Source organism: Episyrphus balteatus, chromosome 3 (genome assembly GCF_945859705.1).
Source record: "Episyrphus balteatus chromosome 3, idEpiBalt1.1, whole genome shotgun sequence".
NCBI classification, from domain to species: domain Eukaryota; kingdom Metazoa; phylum Arthropoda; class Insecta; order Diptera; family Syrphidae; genus Episyrphus; species Episyrphus balteatus.
Window position 1 is genome coordinate 86,508,798 of NC_079136.1, and position 21,884 is coordinate 86,530,681.

At 32.1% G+C, this 21,884-nt stretch overlaps 1 protein-coding gene across 2 annotated transcripts in view; it reads left to right on the forward strand.

The window, feature by feature from the left end:
- LOC129913941 (dynein beta chain, ciliary) overlaps window positions 1-21,179 on the forward strand; it is a 36,478-nt gene extending 15,299 nt beyond the window's left edge. For both annotated transcript variants that reach the window (XM_055992943.1, XM_055992944.1), the window contains 16 exons: window positions 47-870; window positions 7,822-8,183; window positions 8,239-8,395; window positions 8,462-9,811; window positions 11,357-11,526; window positions 11,587-12,084; window positions 12,143-12,512; window positions 12,572-12,712; window positions 12,768-12,938; window positions 12,993-13,309; window positions 13,362-13,776; window positions 19,057-19,884; window positions 19,942-20,115; window positions 20,169-20,317; window positions 20,594-20,726; window positions 20,921-21,179. In XM_055992943.1, the coding sequence (XP_055848918.1) occupies window positions 47-870; window positions 7,822-8,183; window positions 8,239-8,395; window positions 8,462-9,811; window positions 11,357-11,526; window positions 11,587-12,084; window positions 12,143-12,512; window positions 12,572-12,712; window positions 12,768-12,938; window positions 12,993-13,309; window positions 13,362-13,776; window positions 19,057-19,884; window positions 19,942-20,115; window positions 20,169-20,317; window positions 20,594-20,726; window positions 20,921-21,082 (6,221 nt within the window). In that variant the 3' untranslated portion in view covers window positions 21,083-21,179. The remainder of the gene's footprint in view (window positions 1-46; window positions 871-7,821; window positions 8,184-8,238; window positions 8,396-8,461; window positions 9,812-11,356; window positions 11,527-11,586; window positions 12,085-12,142; window positions 12,513-12,571; window positions 12,713-12,767; window positions 12,939-12,992; window positions 13,310-13,361; window positions 13,777-19,056; window positions 19,885-19,941; window positions 20,116-20,168; window positions 20,318-20,593; window positions 20,727-20,920) is intronic.
- Window positions 21,180-21,884: the final 705 nt, after the last annotated feature.

The window sequence follows — 21,884 nt, forward strand, 5'->3', positions numbered from 1 at the left end:
TTTTTTTTTTTTTTCTAACAAATCTCTTTTTTGAGCATACTTTTAGGTGGCACAGTATTTGATTACTTCTTAGATGCTGAAACAAAACAATTTCTACCATGGACCGAAAAAGTACCTAAATTCGAACTCGATTCAGATCTTCCGCTTCAGGCGGTTCTTGTTCATACATCCGAGTCGATTCGGGTGCGATTCTTTCTTGAATTGCTAATGGAGAAAAAACATCCTGTAATGTTGGTCGGTACGGCTGGTTGTGGCAAAACAGTGCTACTCAATGAAAAACTTCAAAATTTATCCGAAAACTATGCCGTGGCTAATATTCCATTCAATTTTTATACAACATCAGAAATGCTACAAAAAATACTTGAAAAACCTTTAGAAAAAAAGGCAGGACGAAACTTTGGTCCTCCTGGCAATAAGACACTAATCTATTTCATTGACGACATGAATATGCCAGAAGTTGATTGCTATGGCACTGTTCAACCTCACACAATTATTAGACAACATTTGGACTATGGCCATTGGTATGATCGTAATAAGCTTTCGCTGAAAGATATTCATAGCTGTCAGTATGTGGCTTGTATGAATCCGACTTCGGGAAGTTTTACCATCAATCCGAGATTGCAAAGACATTTTTGTGTATTCGCTATGAGTTTTCCAAATGTGGATTCGATTAGTGTGATATATTCATCGATATTGTCACAGCATTTTATTAATGCTGAACAAAAATTTAGTCCAACTGTAATGCGTTTGACGCCAAATATTGTTGCAGCTACGATCGCACTGCATAATAAATCATCGCAGATATTTCTACCGACAGCTATTAAATCGCATTATATTTTTAATCTACGTGATATAAGCAATGTGTTTCAGGTAGGTCGGGAGGTTTGAAGTTTCGTATTTGCATGTGCTGTGCCTTAGTGATCTATGCTTTATATTTTTGTTGTTTCACGTTTATCTTAAGGATTTTTGGATGTGTTAAATGTTTCTTGTCTTTAATGTTCTTATTTGATTTGATTAGTTTTTGAAAATTGTATTGTTAGTCCGCATCACTAAGAAAATGTATAAGACCCCTACTAGTGAAATCTGTCATCTTGAATTGCTTAATGATCAATGAAAATGTATGATCAAAGAAATGTGAATTCCTGGAAATTTTTTCAAGCCTTTTTCTTCAAATTCATCAGCTTCTTAATACGATACGAAATGTCATTAAACAGTGAGATCTGATTTAAGGAATTATGCTCTCGGTTTAAATTAATTCACTAGGTCAAGTTCAATGTGCAGGGACGCATCGGCAAGTTTTTTGTATGTGCATTTTTAAGAATAATTGTATTACTACATGAGGAAATTTTCCCTTGTGCTAACCTTCCACAATATTAACTACAAATAAATTTTTTTTTAAAATAAGCAAAGTAACGCGAGCACGGCTCTGCTTGCTTACTTTCTTCATTCACAGTCCAGGATGGACGAATAATAATATTTGTTGATAAGATTTTATAAATTTTCATAAAAAAAAAATCATTCATCATTGATTTAAAAACTTTTTAGAAAGAACTTTATTATGGAAAAATAACTATTTTTTGGAAAATTTTTCCATTCTGAAACTTTTGATTTTTACTTGCGATGAAGGTAATAATAATAATACTAATAGCATTAAGCAATTTCAGGATTCGTTAAAAAAATCTACCTCGAGATGACAATCAGACATAACATAACGATGATAGAGAATAACAAATAACCAAAATAAATAAAATGCACTACTGGGTCGCACGAACTTGCTCTTAGAGTTCAAGTTGCTTAAGTTTTTAAGACTTTTTATATAGAAACTTGGGAAATGTAGGTATATATAAAAAAAAAACAAATACAAAAAAATAAAATTCATTTTTCAAAAAAATAAAACAATATCTGAAATCAAATCGCCCCACAAAATAAGTACGCAGTTTTATTTGATATATTAAGGTGCATTTTTAGAAAAAAATTTTCAAAATCGTTAGAGCCGTTTTTAAAAAACTAATTTTTTATAAATAATTTTTTGAAAAAAAAGTTTTAAAATAAAATTGGTTTTGTAGAAATCACTTATCAACATCTAAAAACAAAATTTCAAAAAAATTCAATGTCCCGTTTTCGAAAATTTGATTTTTCAAAAAAAAATTTCAAAATCCAAAAATTATTTTTTTCAAAATTGTATTTTTGGTTTATTTAAAGTATACAGGGTGTCCCACAGTCACCGCCCCAAATGAAAACCATGGATTCCTGAGGTCATTTTAAGTCGAAAGACTTAAGAGGTAATTTTCTCGTTTTTGTCCCGTTTTCGAGTTACCACGGTTTTTATGATTTTTGCTCTCTTGTCCTTTAACTGGCCTTATCTTTGCCAAACTACGTTTGATTTGAAAATTTTTTTTCAACCAATCAAGAATTTATTACAGTTTAAGTTTGTCTCAAAACTTTTTTCTCTGCGGACAACCGTTTTTCCACAATTTTGCATCAAACACAATTTTCTTCGTTTTTTAAGTTGTTTTTTACACTTTCATATCATTTAAGTCAAAAAAAACACGTTAATGAGTATTAATTTTTTGTGCTTTTTATTAAAGCCCAGTTTATTTTCATAAAAAAAATAAATTTTATTTCATAAAAAAGGCTACTGAAAGTAATTAAAAAAAATAAACAAACTGAGTGAATTAAAAAAAAAATTATTTTTAAATAAAAATTAATTTAAATGAATTAAAAACTTTTTCTCAGCTGTTGTGGTTAAGAAAAGAACAAATAGATAAAGCTCAGAAAAAGTTCATTTAAATTAATTTTGTACTTAAAAATTATTTTGTTTTTTAATTCACTCAGTTTGTTTATTTTTTTTAATTACTTTCAGTAGCCTTTTTTATAAAATAAAACTTCACAGGCACCCCTTAATGCGATTCTAAACTCAATGTGATAAGATGTGTACTAAAAAGTACTAAATGAAAAAACTTTCATTTTTGAGAAAAATAGCTTATATGAACAAAAGTTTTCTTTATAAACGAATTCGAAGTAGTCTAGTGAGTAAGGCGGTTGCCTTTTACTCTACCGGCCTAGGGTCGAATCCGGGTGAAGTTTTAAGATTGTTTATTTTTTTTAATTGTGTTTTTTATTTTGTTTATTATTTTTCACAAAACTATTGGGTTGTGATAAATAATTTATCATGTGAAAAGATTTAGACATTTGTTTTATTTTTTTCACAAATCAAGAATCCAATTTATTATGAAAACGTGATAAGACTTATCACTTCACATTTTCACAGATCGGGGATTGACCCCCTGGAGAGCCTCCAAAAAAATGCTACATACCAAGTTTGAAGTCAATCGGTCCATCCGTTCAGGCTGTAGCTCCTTATACAGACAGACAGACTGACAGACAGACGGACAGATGGACTTCCGGGACCCACTTTTTTGGCATTGTCTACCATCGTAATGTCATGGAAAAATGTTATCTCAACTTTTTTTTTGTACGAATGCATAACTTGATATACAGGGTGTCCCAAAAGTAATGGATCAAACGAAATATGCTAATAGCCCAACCTTGGGGCTCTCAGAATTTGGTAGCTTGTTCATCCCAAATCCTTACGGTTTTCGATTTAATGCAGTTTTTGTGAAATTTTTACAATTTTTTCATTAAAACATTGCCTAATAATAAGAAATAAATAATTTATCAAAATATTTTTTATTTCTTACGCCATTTTGCTGCAAATTAATTAACAGTTCCATGTTTTATAAAAACTCAATTTCCTACTTTTATTTCAGAGCAACACCCTGAAAAAATTTTGTATGGTCTGACACAGGTTTATTATTTTGAAAACTTGGCGTGTTATTGCAGTTTTCAAAAACGTATAAAAATTTCCAAAGTTGAAATTAGAACGAAAGATATTACAATTTGAATGCAAAAAAACAAAGGTTTTCAGAGCAAAATAACAAATTATTCTGAGAGCCCCAAGGTTGGCCTATCAGCATATTTCGTTTGATCCATTACTTTTGGGACACCCTGTATAGTACCTATATCGCAAGTAAAAATTTAACTTTTTCAAAAACGGTTCTTACGATTTTGATTAATTTTCTGTTAGGTGTTATTTTGAAAAAAAATATTTTGTTTAACGGTTTTCAACGGCACCTGCGATAAAAACTTTTTTACATCTGATTCTCTTAAATGACGAAGCCGATTTGAATGGACCTTTTTTATACAGAAGTATTTAAAATTTTATAAAACTCAAAAACGACACACTTTAAAGTATTTAAATTTTTTGAAACTAACACATTTTTTTGAAACTTTAATCATTAAAGCAGGTACCGGCGACCCAGTCGTGAGTTTTTTTTTAAATGCATACACTGGTTACAAAATTATACTTTTTTTTTGTTGCCCATTAAAGCAGATCTGAAAAAGTGGAAAATAGTTCTTATAAAAACCGTTACTAAATATGCTCAAACAATTTTCCTTATATAAAAGAATAAGGCAAGAAGCTCTGCATTTTCTAACGGTAATATTTCTTTTGACTTCGGATTCGAGTTCAGCACACCGAAAACCTTAAGAAAAGTATATTTTTACTATTCCTTGAATCATTTTACAATACCTAAATTTTATAAATTAAAAAAAAAATGTATCCAACTTGAGTTAGTTTGATCGAGTCAAAATTTTATTCATATTTGATGTTGTGGAAGATGAACAGAAAATGAACTAAATTTTGAAAATTTTTTTCTTGACCACAAAAATTATAGAGTACCCTCATCGTTATACCAGTTAGCAGTTATATTTTCCTAAAATTAGTTTCTAGAGAAACAGTTTGCGAATGGGTTGCATAGCGACATTCTGTCAAGTCACGTTTGCAAGTCACGGGTTGCCACGTTTTAAAGTTAATTTTTTGAATTGACTACGCCACCCTATGTGGTAAGTGTTATAGGTATAAAAAAAAATATTGTGTTAGAGAAAATTAAATTTAAAAATTTGAATGTTCAGGATTTTTATAAATTTGAAATTTTAATAGGATAAACAGAGGTGAATTTAGAAAAAGATCAAAAAGCTATTTTCTTAACAAAAAGTGGTAGAAACAAGATTGATATTGGAATCGATAGATGTTATGAATATATGAAAGTCAGAGTTTACAAAAAATTACAACTCAAGATATGGACGTTTAAAAGTCAAAATAGTGAAGTTCGATGTTTGAGTAATAATTCACCAAAAATCAGCATGATAGGTATTTGAAATAATTTGTATGTTATTAGAGACCAAACATAAAATAACTTGACACGTAACTGCCAAATTTTCGATTTAACTTTTTTTTTTGGCTTCTGTATTTTTATTTTTTGTAAAATTACAGATTTTTACATTCCAATACACTGTTTAAAGAAAAACAAAAAAAAAAAACTAAATTAGAAAGTATTTTTTCTCGTGACCTATTAGGTTTTGTAGGGCATATTGAATTATATAAAAACTGCAAAATGTTTTTCAATATACCTACCCCCCAAAATCTGGGTTTAGGGGAAAACGGTTTTTAAGATATTCAAGTTCTGGAAATACTGTACAATTTTAACTCTAGGAAATCACCCAAAATTTTTAACTACTAGGTTTGAAAGAATTGGTTAAGACTGTCGGAGGAGATACATCCAAACAGAGTTGGGGAGTAATCATTACATTTGTAATTAATCACTAATTAATTACAATATAATTACTCCACTAGTAATTGCATTGTAATCGAATTACTTTCCCATTACAAAGGAAATGTAATTCGAAATGCAATTACAATTATATTACCGTGTAATTTTATTGTAATTAAAAAGATGAAATTACAAAGGTAATTACATTGTAATTAAAATTGTAATTTTAAAGTAATTATATTGTAAAAACAAAATAAAACCAAAATCTAAACCTTCAACATTTCAAAGAAAAACTATGCCACATGTAAAGGGTGGACCGACAGGGATGAGAGTTGTACCCAAATGTAGGTTAGAGTCCCCGCTACCTTAGGGCATCAAAAATTTTGTATTCATTTTTTTTTTTTTTTTTTAATTCCCAGATATAGCCGTTGGAAGTTAGGGGCGCGAAAAAGCTTCTGGGAGCTGAACGCTTTGACCTAGAGACATGGGGGGGTGCCATATGAAAGGTTATATTCTCAGCTACCCGATGGTGGTATAATCCGGTTTTTAAATTTTTTTTTCAAAATTCTGAGAAAATTGCTTTTGAAAGTTGGGGTAAAATTTTTTTTCGAAAAATCCCCGAACCTTTGAACGCTCCTCGAAACTAAGCCGCTTTAGAGCAATTTTTGGGAGTGATGCCAAATGATAGCTTGTGTCATGGGCCTACGCTTTGCACATTGTCAGATTTTTAAAAAATCATCTTCCATGTTAAACCGTCACATCATGCCTATTTTTTCAGAATCGGGCTTATTTTTTTTTTTTTACTTTTAAGTTCTCCCGGTTTGAGAACGCGTGGACCTACAGGTATGGGAGTTGTACCCAAATGTAAGTTAGAGTCCCCGCCACCTTTGGGCATCAATAAATTTTTTTTTCATTTTTTTCAAAATTCTGAGATATAGCCAAGTTGCATGTGTCAAGTTTCATGTGGCAAGTTACATGTGGCTAGTTTCATGTAGCAAGTGGCATGTAGCAAGTTGCAAAGCCATTGTTCCTGAAGTACAACACAATACTTCAATCGTCGCTCCCATTGAAAGGCTTTTTCATTTGCGGGCATAATAAATGCCCCGCGGTGAAATAAGTTATCGGACACAAACTTTGAAAAGTTTGTTTTGCTTACAGCAATAATAAATTACCAGTAATTTTATTGTAACTTTTCGTGTAATAAGATAATAGTTGTGTTTTATTATTCTTGTGATCCAGATCAAATCAAATTGTTTTCATTTCCCTTACAAAAAAAAGCAGGATATTGCTTTGTTATTGTAAAGCTAACAAATAAAATGATCTGATCTGGATCACGGGAATAATAAAACACAGCTAATATTAATTAATTTATTGCATGATTTTGTTTCGTTTGAATAAAATAAAATGTTTAATTTAATTTTGAAATTAATTTCAGAGTTTCAATTACAATATAATTACTTTCAAATTCCAAAATATTTAATTACAATGCAATTACTTTTGTAATTTCATAATGAAATTACAATAAAATTACACGGTAATTTAATTGTAATTGCATTTCGAATTACATTTCCATTGTAATGGGAAAGTAATTTGATTACAATGCAATTACCCTGTATTTACAAGTAATGTAATTAACGATTCGATTACCCAACTCTGCATCCAAACACACCAGCAGTCCAGCAAGTAAAAATATTAAACAGAGTTCAACAAACAATCTTTATTGGGGATTTACTAAACTTTTTTCATCCTTAAAAAATAAGTTGTACAACGTTCTCTCTTTGCCGTTAAGCAGCTTTGCGAAGGTAAAATGTAGCTTCCGTTTTGCCTTATAGATACAAAAATTTAGATCTAGTGTCAGGCATAAGAGTTAGTTCTTGAACCATGATTTTTTTTCCTTCGTTGTTAGATATTGACAAAGGTTGTTAAATATATTTTTCCCTATGTGTTTTATTAGAAAAATGTATAAGGACAGCTTTGTTCATCATCTGTTTTGAGAACATTTGTGATTTTCTTCAGACTCCACTTCACTTTCTTTTGTAAATATTTTATATGAAATCGCAGGATCACTAAGTGCAATCTCTTTCAAAGACCTTATACATTTTAGAAAAACACCTGCATGCTGCATGAAGTGTCACACAAAAAGGTTTCGTCGAATAAAAATAACATTCAAACATTTTGCTTATCCATGAATTAATTTTTCCTTTAACAGGGTCTTTTGTTTAGCACATCTGAATGCCTTACATGCCCGACAGATCTAATAAGACTCTGGCAACATGAAACACAACGTGTCTACGGTGACAAACTCATCGATGACAAGGACATTGATAGCTTCTCGAAAATGCAACACGATATTATTAAGAAATCCTTTGAAGAACTTGACGAAACTGTTATATTCGAGAAACCAAATATCTATTGCCACTTTGCTGGAGGAATTGGTGAACCTAAGTACATGCCCATAACAGCATGGACTGAGCTTCATAAACTCCTTCAGGAAGCTATGTCGTCATATAATGATTTAGTAGCTGCAATGAATTTGGTACTCTTTGAAGATGCAATGATGCATGTTTGCAGGTAATGAATGTGAATTATGAGGTTTTGAACTTAAAGTTTGAAAATATTTCTATAGAATAAACCGAATTCTGGAATCACCTAGAGGAAGTGCACTTCTTGTTGGTGTTGGAGGAAGTGGAAAACAATCTTTAGCAAGATTGGCTGCTTTTATATCTACTCTCGAAGTTACTCAAATTCAATTGAAGAAAGGCTATGGAGTGAATGATCTTAGGGTTTGTAGACTTTTGAACCTGTGTCCAGTCATTTTAATTATTTATTTCTTCTCATTTGTCTTTAAGACTGAATTTGCTGGACTTTATCTGAAGGCGGGGCTTAAAAACGTCGGAATAATGTTCCTCATGACCGATGCACAAATTCCAAACGAAAACTTCTTAGTTCTCATTAACGATATGTTAGCAACTGGAGAAATTCCAGAATTATTCCCCGATGACGAAATAGAAAACATTATAGCTGGAGTGCGAAACGAAGTTAAAGGAGCCGGAATGGTTGATAATCGTGATAATTGCTGGAAGTTCTTTATTGATCGCGTTCGAAAGCAGTTGAAAGTTGTTTTATGCTTTTCACCAGTTGGATCGACTTTGCGGGTTAGGGCTCGAAAATTCCCCGCAATAATTAATTCAACATTTATAAATTGGTTCCATGAATGGCCGCAAGAGGCTCTCATATCGGTAGCTATGAATTTCCTCCAGCAGACCGAAGTTTTACCAGAAAATCATAGAGATTCTGTGGCTAAGTTTATGGCATACGTTCACACTTCTGTTAACAGTATGTCCAAGTTATACCTACAGAACGAAAGACGTTTCAATTATACGACACCTAAAAGCTACCTTGAACAAATAAGTCTTTATACAAAGCTTCTCAATAACAAACACCAGGATTTGCGGGGTAAAATTTTGCGCTTGGAAAATGGTCTCGATAAGCTACGAAGTACTGCTGATCAAGTAGCTGATTTGAAAGTCAAACTTGCTGTTCAAGAAGTTGAACTTAAGGAAAAAAATGATGCTGCTGATGCTCTTATCCAGATAGTTGGTGTAGAAACCGAAAAAGTACAAACTGAAAAAGCTGTAGCCGACGAAGAAGAAATGAAGGTAGCTATGATAGCCGATGAAGTAACGAAAAAACAAAAGGATTGCGAAGAGGATTTATTGAAAGCTGAACCAGCTCTATTGGCTGCTCAAGAAGCTTTGAATACTTTGAACAAAGCTAATTTGACAGAGTTGAAATCTTTTGGATCACCACCAGGAGCTGTGACTAATGTAACAGCTGCTGTTATGGTTCTTTTAGCTCCGAATGGTAAAATTCCAAAAGATCGAACATGGAAAGCAGCTAAAATTGCAATGGCTAAAGTTGATGCATTCCTTGATGGACTTATAACATACGATAAGGAGAATATTCATCCGGAAATTATCAAGGCCATACAACCGTATTTGAAGGATGCTGAATTTGAGCCAGAGTTTGTAAGATCTAAGTCGGGTGCTGCTGCAGGATTATGCGCTTGGGTTATTAATATAATCAAGTTTTATGAAGTTTACTGTGATGTGGAGCCAAAAAGAAAGGCACTGGCAGCAGCAAATGCGGAACTTGCAGCGGCGCAAGAAAAACTTGCCGGTATTAAGAGGAAAGTTACGGTGAGTAATTTCATTGGAAATCGGTATAGCTACACTATGTGAAGTTGGCACCCCAAAATTCTAATATTTTTTTCAATCCTGCCTGGTTTGATTGCCCAAGGTTATCTCAGGATAGCATAAGATTTTTTTCGTTAGTCCACCCTAAAATTATAACGGAATTATTTTTTTTTTTTTTCATCTCAAAATTCACAAAAAAACTAATTTTTTATTCAGTGTAAAAATTGTTCGTTTGCCCAACGTTAGTCCAAGATTGCCCAACTTTTTTTCTTTATTTCACTATTTTTTCACAAGATACAACAAAAAACTTTTTTCACATCAGAAACCGAAAAAATAATGATTTTTTTTTTCCTGCAAAAAAATCGTTACTTTAAAACCGTGGTTTTTTTTTTAACCCAAAGTAAGCCCAGGATAACACAACTTTTATTTTCGCTTTCCTACGCTTAGTTTTAAAATTATAGAAGTATTAGATTTTATTCACCACAAAAAAAGTACGCATACACCACAGTGACCTTTTCAATTTATAATTTAGAAAAATTAAATCACTGGTATTTGCCTTGCTCCTCAAATGCTACCGATATTAGAGCCTTGATTGAATGCAGTCTATATAAAATTCCTGTTAAGAAGCTTACGTTGATTTGTTTCATTTCACCATAAAAACCACAACATACAAATATTTTTTCAAGTGTAAAAATCAATGATTTTTTGGTTTGCCATATAAGCATCTAGAAAAGCTACATGTTTATAGTAAAATCTATTCAAACATTTATCAAAAGTAATAATTTTCTTTTTATAGAACTTTTTAGACCTTTCTTAACTTATCTTGATAATTCCAACAAATTTTTTCGTTAGCCCACCCTTAGTTCAAAAATTATAACAAAAATCTTTAAAAATCAAATTTTTTTTTTTTTCAGTGTTAAAATTTTCCCTTTTTCAATTTTTTTCAATTAACCGTGTTAATACCAACAAATTACATCACTTTTTTTCGTTAGCCCACCCTTAGTTCAAAAATTATGACAAAAAAAAAACTTGTTTCAAATTACCTATGTCTTAAAAATCATAGCCGAGTAAATTGACTAAAACTTTTGTGTCAATTTTTGAAAAGTGGCAGTTTTTTGGGTGAATTCAGAAGCTTTTCGGAAGAAAAAGTAGTTCACTAAAGAAATTATATTTTCCTGCACCATAAGAATTTATCGTTGCGGATTTTCAGTGTTTTGCATTTACTCCAAGTAGAGTTCATATTCAAAATTCTCATTTTTCCAAAGCAACAATATTTTAGAAAACCCAGAGCTTTTGGTTTGATTGAGTATCAAGTTTGCAAGAGAATTCCATGAGAAACAAAGTACGAACTTTTATGTTCATTTTGTATAGATTTTATTATAATTATACGTTCAGAAATTGCGAAAAGCAAGTTTAATGAAGCTTTTATTTCCAACATCAATCCATGAAAAATTGAAAATAGTATTTGCTAAGAATTGTACAGAAATTAAAATAAAATCTTTAATTTACATTTATCTAAACTTATTCTTTTGTATTTAATAACATTAGTCCCTTGAGGAACAATTGGCCAAACTGACAGCCGATTTCGAGCAAGCTACAGCCGATAAGTTACGTTGTCAACAAGAAGCAGATGCCACCCAAGCAACCATTCAGCTAGCCAACCGTTTAGTTGGAGGACTTGCAAGTGAAAATGTACGCTGGGCTGAAGCTGTTAATAAGTAAAACCACAAGAACCCTAGTTAGGAATTACTATATCTAAATTAAATTTTTCCTTCCAGTTTTGTGAAACAAGGCATTACTCTACCCGGAGACATCCTACTTATAACTGCATTCATTTCCTACGTTGGCTGCTTTACCAAACAATTTCGTATAGACTTGATGACAAAAATGTGGCAACCCTATTTGAAAAATATTGATCCTCCCATTCCGACAACAGAAAATCTTGATCCTTTGAGTCTCCTTACCGATGACACAACCATTGCAATTTGGACAAATGAAGGTCTACCAAGTGATCGAATGTCAATGGAGAATGCAACAATTCTATCAAATTCTGATCGATGGCCTTTGATGATTGATCCCCAGTTGCAAGGTGTCAAATGGATTAAGCAAAAATATGGAGATTTATTAAAAGTTATTCGTATGGGACATCGTGGTTATTTGGATATTATTGAAAAGGCTATTGTTAAAGGTAGTACAGTCTTGATTGAAAATATAGATGAACAACTTGATCCGGTCTTAGATCCGTTGTTAGGAAGAGCTTTGATCAAAAAGGGAAAGTAAGGATGTTTGAATTCATGACAGCTAAATGCTTAATAAAAATTATTAATTTTCCAGAGCTATAAAGATTGGTGACAAAGAAATGGAATATAGCTCCAATTTCCGGTTAATATTGCATACTAAATTGGCCAATCCACATTACAAGCCTGAAATGCAAGCTCAATCTACGTTGATCAATTTTACTGTGACTCGAGATGGCCTTGAAGATCAATTGTTAGCCGAAGTTGTCAAAGCCGAGAGACCTGATTTGGAAGAGCTGAAAGCCGAGTTAACCAAACAACAAAATGACTTCAAAATTATGCTCAAAGAACTTGAAGATGACCTCCTTTCAAGGCTTTCATCAGCTGGAGCAAATATTTTGGGAGACACTGCTTTAGTTGAAAATTTAGAAACTACAAAGAGCACAGCTTCGGAAATTGAAAGAAAGGTACACATTTCTAGAGAAAGGTTTAAGACTTGACACGACTTAACATTTGTTATTTCAAGGTGGCTGAAGCTAAAATAACATCACAAGAAATCGACAAGGCCAGAGAGTACTATAGACCAGCTGCAGCTAGAGCTAGCCTTTTATACTTTATTTTAAATGACCTCAACACTATAAATCCTATTTATCAATTTTCATTAAAAGTAAGGTTTGGATTGGATGTGTTTTTCACAGTTAATTCAACTTTTTTATATGCAGGCCTTCAGTGTCGTTTTTCAAAAGGCTATTGCTAAAGCTGAGCCAGCTGATACAGTTGCAGGCAGAGTTACCAATCTTATTGATTGTATTTCCTATTCGGTCTTTCAATACACTTCGCGAGGATTATTCGAATGTGATAAACTAATTTTTGCATCTCAAATGACTTTCCAGGTTTGAAAGACTTAAAAGTCGAGCTATTGGAATGATTATCCTTTTTGTTTTTAGATCTTGTTGATGAGCGAAGAAGTTACCTCAACAGAACTGGATTTCCTTTTGCGATTTCCCATTAAACCTCATGTTACAAGTCCTGTTGATTTTTTGTCAAATCAATCTTGGGGAGGTATTTGTAGTCTTGCTTCAAAGGACGAATTCCGTAACTTAGATCGTGATATAGAAACATCATCAAAACGATGGAAGAAACTAGTTGAGTCTGAAATTCCAGAGAAAGAAAAGTTCCCCCAAGAATGGAAGAATAAAACAGCTCTTCAAAGACTTTGCATGATAAGAGCTTTGAGGCCAGATCGAATGACATATGCTTTGGCGTAAGTGTTCTCTCTCAAAAATTAACATTCATAATTCTCTCTTTTTTATCAGCGATTTCATTGAAGAAAAGCTTGGTTCAAAATACGTCGAAAATCGAACAGTAGAATTCTCAAAATCATATGAAGAAGCAAGTCCATCAACACCGATCTTCTTTATTTTATCGCCTGGTGTTAATCCTTTAAAAGATGTTGAAGCTCTAGGAAAGCAATTAGGCTTTACAATGGACGATGGTAATTTTCATAATGTATCACTTGGTCAAGGTCAGGAGGTTATAGCTGAAGCTGCAATGGATGAAGCAGCTAAAAATGGACATTGGGTAGTTTTGCAAAATATTCATTTAGTTCGAAAATGGCTGCCAGCGCTAGAAAAAAAATTGGAACACTATGCTGAGGGATCACATCCAAATTATAGAGTTTTTCTGAGTGCTGAGCCTGCAAGTTCGGCTGCTGCACATATTATACCACAGGTAAGTGAGAGGTGAAAGTTGAGATACTATAACGATTTCTGCAAAATTGACGAGTTCTGGACAGCAATATCTTCGAAGTCATTAGGCCCACAGAGATTATTTTAAGTTTCAGTTAAGGGCTTTTAAGTAAGAACTTCAGATCAAAGTCGCGAAGTAAGTTTTAGTTTAAGGAGTTCACAGTACACGCCTTTGCATTAAGGTACAAAAATTGCAAATCTATTTTATTTTTTATTTTCGAAAAAAAAATCAAGGTTAACCCCTTGCCGACAAAAAATTCCATTTTGAAAATTTTCATCCAAATCCATCGAGTGTTATATCAATTAAAAGGTCTTTTTAAGCTCTATTCATAACTGAAACGCAAAAGTTTTTTTGAGGTCTGGTTGCTGAGTTATGTGCAATCAAATTATTGCTTTTCTTACTTTCGGAGGAAGATATCTTCGGATCAAAGTCTCGAAATAAGTTTTGGGTTAGGAATATAAGTTCACAGTGAACAGGATTATACCTTGAGGTCCAAAAAATAAAATATTATTTTTTTTTTGGATTTTCGAAGAAAATCAAGGTTAACCCCTTGCCGAAAAAAATCTATTTTGAAAAATTTCATCCAAATGCATCGAGTGATATGTCTATTCATAACTGAAACCCAAAAGTTTTTTTGAGGTCTGGTTGCTGAGTTATGTGCAATCGAAATATTGCTTTTCTTACATTCGGAGGAAGATATCTTCGGATCAAAGTCTCGAAATAAGTTTTGGTTTAGGAATATGAGTTTACAGAGAACAGGATCATACCTTAAGGTCTAGAAAATAAAAATTTATTTTTTTTGGATTTTCGACAACAAAAATCAAGGTTAACCCCTTGCCGACAAAAAATTCCATTTTGAAAATTTTCATCCAAATCCATCGAGTGTTATATCAATTAAAAGGTCTTTTTAAGCTCTATTCATAACTGAAACGCAAAAGTTTTTTTGAGGTCTGGTTGCTGAGTTATGTGCAATCAAATTATTGCTTTTCTTACTTTCGGAGGAAGATATCTTCGGATCAAAGTCTCGAAATAAGTTTTGGTTTAGGAATATGAGTTCACAGTGTCCAGAAAATAAAAATTTATTTTTTTGGATTTTCGAAAAAAAATCAAGGTTAACCCCTTGCCGACAAAAAAATCCATTTTGAAAAATTTCATCCAAATCCATCGAGTAATATATCAATTAAAAGGTCTTTTTAAGCTCTATTCATAACTGAAACCCTAAAGTTTTTTTGAGGTCTGGTTGCTGAGTTATGTGCAATCGAAATATTGCTTTTCTTACATTCGGAGGAAGATATCTTCGGATCAAAATCTCGAAATAAGTTTTGGGTTAGGAATATGAGTTCACAGTGAACAAGCCTATACTTTAATGTCCAAAAAATAAAAATTTATTTTTTTTGGATTTTCGAAAAAAATCAAGGTTAACCAATTGCCGAAAAAATTCCATTTTAAAAAATTTCATCCAAATCCATCGAGTGATATATCAATTAATAGGTCTTTTTAAGCTCTATTCTTAACTGAAACCCAAAAGTTTTTTTGAGGTCTGGTTGCTGAGTTATGTGCAATCGAAATATTGCTTTTCTTACATTCGGAGGAAGATATCTTCGGATCAAAGTCTGGGAATAAGTTTTGGGTTAGGAATATGAGTTCACAGTGAACAAGCCTATACCTTAATGTCCAAAAAATAAAAATTTATTTTTTTTGGATTTTTGAAAAAAAATCAAGGTTAACCCCTTGCCGAAAAAAAATCAATTTCAAAAAATTTCATCCAAATCCATCGAGTGATATATTAATTAAAAGGTCTTTTTAAGCTCTATTCATAACTGAAACCCAAAAGTTTCTTTGAGGTCTGGTTGCTGAGTTATGTGCAATCGAAATATTGCTTTTCTTACATTCGGTTTAGGAATATGAGTGAACACAGTGAACAGGATTATACCTTAAGGTCCAGAAAATAAAAATTTATTTTTTTGGATTTTCGAAAAAAAATCAAGGTTAACCCCTTGTCGAAAAAAATCCATTTTAAAAAATTTCATCAAAATCCATCGAGTAATATATCAAATAAAAGGTCTTTTTAAGCTCTATTCATAACTGAAACCCAAAAGTTTTTTTGAGGTCTGGTTGCTGAGTTATGTGCAATCAAATTATTGCTTTTCTTACATTCGGAGGAAGATATCTTCGGATCAAAGTCTCGAAATAAGTTTTGGTTTAGGAATATGAGTTCACAGTGAACAGGATTATACCATAAGGTCCAGAAAATAAAAATTTATTTTTTTTGGATTTTTGAAAAAAAATCAAGGTTAACCCCTTGCCGAAAAAAAATCAATTTTAAAAAATTTCATCCAAATCCATCGAGTGATATATTAATTAAAAGGTCTTTTTAAGCTCTATTCATAACTGAAACCCAAAAGTTTCTTTGAGGTCTGGTTGCTGAGTTATGTGCAATCGAAATATTGCTTTTCTTACATTCGGAGCAAGATATCTTCGGATCAAAGTCTCGAAATAAGTTTTGGGTTAGGAATATGAGTTCACAGTGAACAGGATTATACCTTGAGGTCCAAAAAATAAAATATTATTTTTTTTTGGATTTTCGAAGAAAATCAAGGTTAACCCCTTGCCGAAAAAAATCTATTTTGAAAAATTTCATCCAAATGCATCGAGTGATATGTCTATTCATAACTGAAACCCAAAAGTTTTTTTGAGGTCTGGTTGCTGAGTTATGTGCAATCGAAATATTGCTTTTCTTACATTCGGAGGAAGATATCTTCGGATCAAAGTCTCGAAATAAGTTTTGGTTTAGGAATATGAGTTCACAGTGTCCAGAAAATAAAAATTTATTTTTTTTTGGATTTTCGAAACAAAATCAAGGTTAACCCCTTGCCGACAAAAAATTCCATTTTGAAAATTTTCATCCAAATCCATCGAGTGATATATTAATTAAAAGGTCTTTTTAAGCTCTATTCATAACTGAAACCCAAAAGTTTCTTTGAGGTCTGGTTGCTGAGTTATGTGCAATCGAAATATTGCTTTTCTTACATTCGGAGCAAGATATCTTCGGATCAAAGTCTCGAAATAAGTTTTGGTTTAGGAATATGAGTTCACAGTGTCCAGAAAATAAAAATTTATTTTTTTTTGGATTTTCGAAACAAAATCAAGGTTAACCCCTTGCCGACAAAAAAATCCATTTTGAAAAATTTCATCCAAATCCATCGAGTAATATATCAATTAAAAGGTCTTTTTAAGCTCTATTCATAACTGAAACGCAAAAGTTTTTTTGAGGTCTGGTTGCTGAGTTATGTGCAATCAAATTATTGCTTTTCTTACTTTCGGAGGAAGATATCTTCGGATCAAAGTCTCGAAATAAGTTTTGGTTTAGGAATATGAGTTCACAGTGAAGAGACCTATACCTTAAGGTCCAAAAAATAAAAATCTATTTTTTTTTGGATTTTCGAAAAAAATCAAGGTTAACCCCTTGCCGACAAAAAATTCCATTTTGAAAATTTTCATCCAAATCCATCGAGTGCTATATCAATTAAAAGGTCTTTTTAAGCTCTATTCATAACTGAAACGCAAAAGTTTTTTTGAGGTCTGGTTGCTGAGTTATGTGCAATCAAATTATTGCTTTTCTTACTTTCGGAGGAAGATATCTTCGGATCAAAGTCTCGAAATAAGTTTTGGTTTAGGAATATGAGTTCACAGTGAAGAGACCTATACCTTAAGGTCCAAAAAATAAAAATCTATTTTTTTTTGGATTTTCGAAAAAAATCAAGGTTAACCCCTTGCCGACAAAAAATTCCATTTTGAAAATTTTCATCCAAATCCATCGAGTGTTATATCAATTAAAAGGTCTTTTTAAGCTCTATTCATAACTGAAACGCAAAAGTTTTTTTTGAGGTCTGGTTGCTGAGTTATGTGCAATCGAAATATTGCTTTTCTTACATTCGGAGGAAGATATCTTCGGATCAAAGTCTCGAAATAAGTTTTGGTTTAGGAATATGAGTTTACAGAGAACAGAGGCTTATACCTTAAGGTCTAGAAAATAAAAATTTATTTTTTTTGGATTTTCGACAAAAAAAATCAAGGTTAACCCCTTGCCGACAAAAAATTCCATTTTGAAAATTTTCATCCAAATCCATCGAGTGCTATATCAATTAAAAGGTCTTTTTAAGCTCTATTCATAACTGAAACGCAAAAGTTTTTTTGAGGTCTGGTTGCTGAGTTATGTGCAATCAAATTATTGCTTTTCTTACTTTCGGAGGAAGATATCTTCGGATCAAAGTCTCGAAATAAGTTTTGGTTTAGGAATATGAGTTCACAGTGAAGAGACCTATACCTTAAGGTCCAAAAAATAAAAATCTATTTTTTTTTGGATTTTCGAAAAAAATCAAGGTTAACCCCTTGCCGACAAAAAATTCCATTTTGAAAATTTTCATCCAAATCCATCGAGTGTTATATCAATTAAAAGGTCTTTTTAAGCTCTATTCATAACTGAAACGCAAAAGTTTTTTTTGAGGTCTGGTTGCTGAGTTATGTGCAATCGAAATATTGCTTTTCTTACATTCGGAGGAAGATATCTTCGGATCAAAGTCTCGAAATAAGTTTTGGTTTAGGAATATGAGTTTACAGAGAACAGAGGCTTATACCTTAAGGTCTAGAAAATAAAAATTTATTTTTTTTGGATTTTCGACAAAAAAAATCAAGGTTAACCCCTTGCCGACAAAAAATTCCATTTTGAAAATTTTCATCCAAATCCATAGAGTGTTATATCAATTAAAAGGTCTTTTTAAGCTCTATTCATAACTGAAACGCAAAAGTTTTTTTTGAGGTCTGGTTGCTGAGTTATGTGCAATCGAAATATTGCTTTTCTTACATTCGGAGGAAGATATCTTCGGATCAAAGTCTCGAAATAAGTTTTGGTTTAGGAATATGAGTTCACAGTGTCCAGAAAATAAAAATTTATTTTTTTTTGGATTTTCGAAACAAAATCAAGGTTAACCCCTTGCCGAAAAAAAAATCCATTTTGAAAAATTTCATCCAAATCCATCGATTGATATATCAATTAAAAGATCTTTTTAAGCTCTATTCATATATGAAAACCAAAGTTTCTTGGAGGTCTGGTTTCTGGTAGCTGAGTTATGTGCAATAAATATATTTTTTTCTTTTAACTTTCGGAAGCACTTACGAGAAATAAATCTTTCTTAACAAAAATTTACATTGACAAAACTTTTTCACATTTAAAATTCCATAAAAATAACTTTTTGTCCACAGGGTATTCTTGAATCCTCAATTAAAATAACAAACGAACCTCCAACTGGAATGATGGCAAATCTACACAAAGCATTGGATAACTTTACTCAAGAAACACTCGAAATGTCCTCCAAAGAAGCTGAATTCAAAGCAATCCTATTCTCGCTTTGTTATTTCCATGCAGTTGTAGCTGAACGTCGTAAATTCGGACCACAAGGCTGGAACAAAATCTATCCATTTAACGTTGGTGATTTGAACATAAGTGTTTCCGTTCTCTATAACTATCTTGAAGGAAATGCAAAAGTTCCATGGGAAGATCTACGATATCTATTTGGAGAAATTATGTATGGCGGTCATATTACCGATGATTGGGATCGTCGTCTTTGTATAAATTATCTTGAAGAATACATGCAACCCGATTTAGTTGATGGTGAATTATTTTTGGCACCAGCTTTTCCAGCTCCACCAAATACTGATTATGCTGGATATCATGGGTATATTGATGAAAATATGCCAGCTGAATCGCCATATCTCTATGGTTTGCATCCAAATGCTGAAATTGGGTTTCTAACAATGCGAGCTGAGACTGTATTTCGAACTGTATTCGAAATGCAACCGCGTGATGCAGGATCAAGCGGTGGTGCGACTGTGACTCGTGAGGATAAAGTCAAACAGATTGTTGATGAGATTTTGGAGAAACTTCCCGAAGAATTTAATATGATGGAAATAATGAATAAAGTTGAAGAAAGGACACCTTATGTTATTGTAGCTTTTCAGGAGTGCGAACGAATGAATTATCTAACAAGCGAAATGAAACGAAGTCTTAAGGAACTTGATTTGGGGTTAAAGGTTGTCTTAAACCAGTTTTAAATTTTAGGCCTTTTTTTTCAAATATTGTTCTTAAAGGGTGAACTGACAATAACATCGGATATGGAAGAATTAGAGAATGCCTTGTTCTTAGATCAGGTTCCATCGGTCTGGACATTACGTGCTTATCCTTCTTTGCTCGGTTTGACTTCGTGGTTTGTGGATTTGTTACTAAGATTGAGAGAATTGGAAACATGGTCAACTGATTTTGTGGTAATTAAATAATAAAAATATTGATTGAAGTTAATTAATTCATTTTTTGCAAGCTCCCTTCCTGTGTTTGGTTAGCTGGTTTCTTTAATCCTCAATCTTTGCTTACGGCTATTATGCAAAGTACAGCAAGACGGAATGAATTACCGCTGGATAAAATGTGTCTTCAGTGTGATGTCACGAAGAAACAGAAGGAAGATTTCACGTAAGTTTATTGCGTCTTTAGTACTTAGTACTAAGTTAGTACCTATTTTTAGTACTTTTTTTTATTATGGGTAAGTTTCAACGGTGATTTTCTTCAAATGATCTGCATGCCCTTACAAAATCTTGAATTAATTACTCACGAACAGTATTTTTACTTATACTGACAAACATAGCTTTTACGTTTGTCCAGTTCATTAATAATTCTAATGCTCTCAATTTGTTTATGGCTCATTCATTGGATTTATTTTATTTGCATTTATTTATTTGATTTTTTTAGAACGGCACCTCGAGAAGGCGCCTACGTTCATGGATTATTTATGGAAGGCGCCAGATGGGATATTCAATCAGGCATCATTATGGAATCACGACTCAAGGAGCTCTATCCACCGTTGCCTGTAATAAATATTCGGGTAAGAATAATTCTATTAGAAATTCAGCATAAAACTTCCGAAATTAACTAACAAAAAAAAAAATTGGAATTTCAAATATTTTTTTATTTGAAATTTATTTGAATTTGGAACACGAATATAAATGTGTTTCATTTTTTGAAGTATATGTTTGTGTATTGCATATGGTTATAATATTTTTTTTATTTTCTTCTTAGGCCATAACACAAGATAAACAGGATTTGCGAAATATGTATGAGTGTCCGTTATATAAAACACGAACAAGAGGACCAACTTATGTTTGGACATTTAATTTGAAGACCAAAGACAAACCAGGCAAATGGACTTTAGCTGGTGTTGGATTACTTTTGCAAACTTAAAGCACCTTTGTTATATACTTTACTACATATTTCGAATTTAAACCTTAAGCACACATAGATTTTGATTGTGTCAGTCATGAAGTCATGTAACAAGCATTACAGTCTCAACACATTTAAATAGTTCTTAGTTCTTACCTATTTAGGACAAACATTATGTATACGTAAAAACCTTGAAAGGTTCAATTGAAATTTTTAAATTTAAAATTTTTGTAGTCGCAACAAATCTGCACTTTAAAATTCATTGTTAGGTTAACGATACAGTCATGAACCCTAAAAAGTTGCAATAAAATCCAATACAAGAAAATTTTTTAAATTCAAAATGAAATAATTTCAAAAATCAACGACTTACAGTCACACTAACTTTGGTTACAAAAATATGCGTCGAAAAATTTTATATACATATGTAGATATAACGTTGTTTTGAATAACTTTAGGTTGCTATTAAAAAATACGTCACATTGTTAAAAATCTTCTAGCCAACATTATTACCCAAACTTTTTAAACAATAAATAAACACAACATCTCTTTTTACTGTGATGATATTTTCCTATAATTATGCAGCTTTTTTGAAGAAATAACATAAAAGTTCTGCTATTTTAGGAGTAAGAAAATTTTTCTATAGGTACGTACATATTTCAAGCCAAATATTGATAGTCAAGAACAACTTACTCCTAATTAATTAATTGTAACAATCATATTGTAGAAGCAATCTAACGTCGAAGTTCACTGTGTTTTAGTCAAATGTAAGAAAAAGAGCAAGTTTCCTTCTATTGGAAAGAGCAATTGTTCATATATGGGCGAC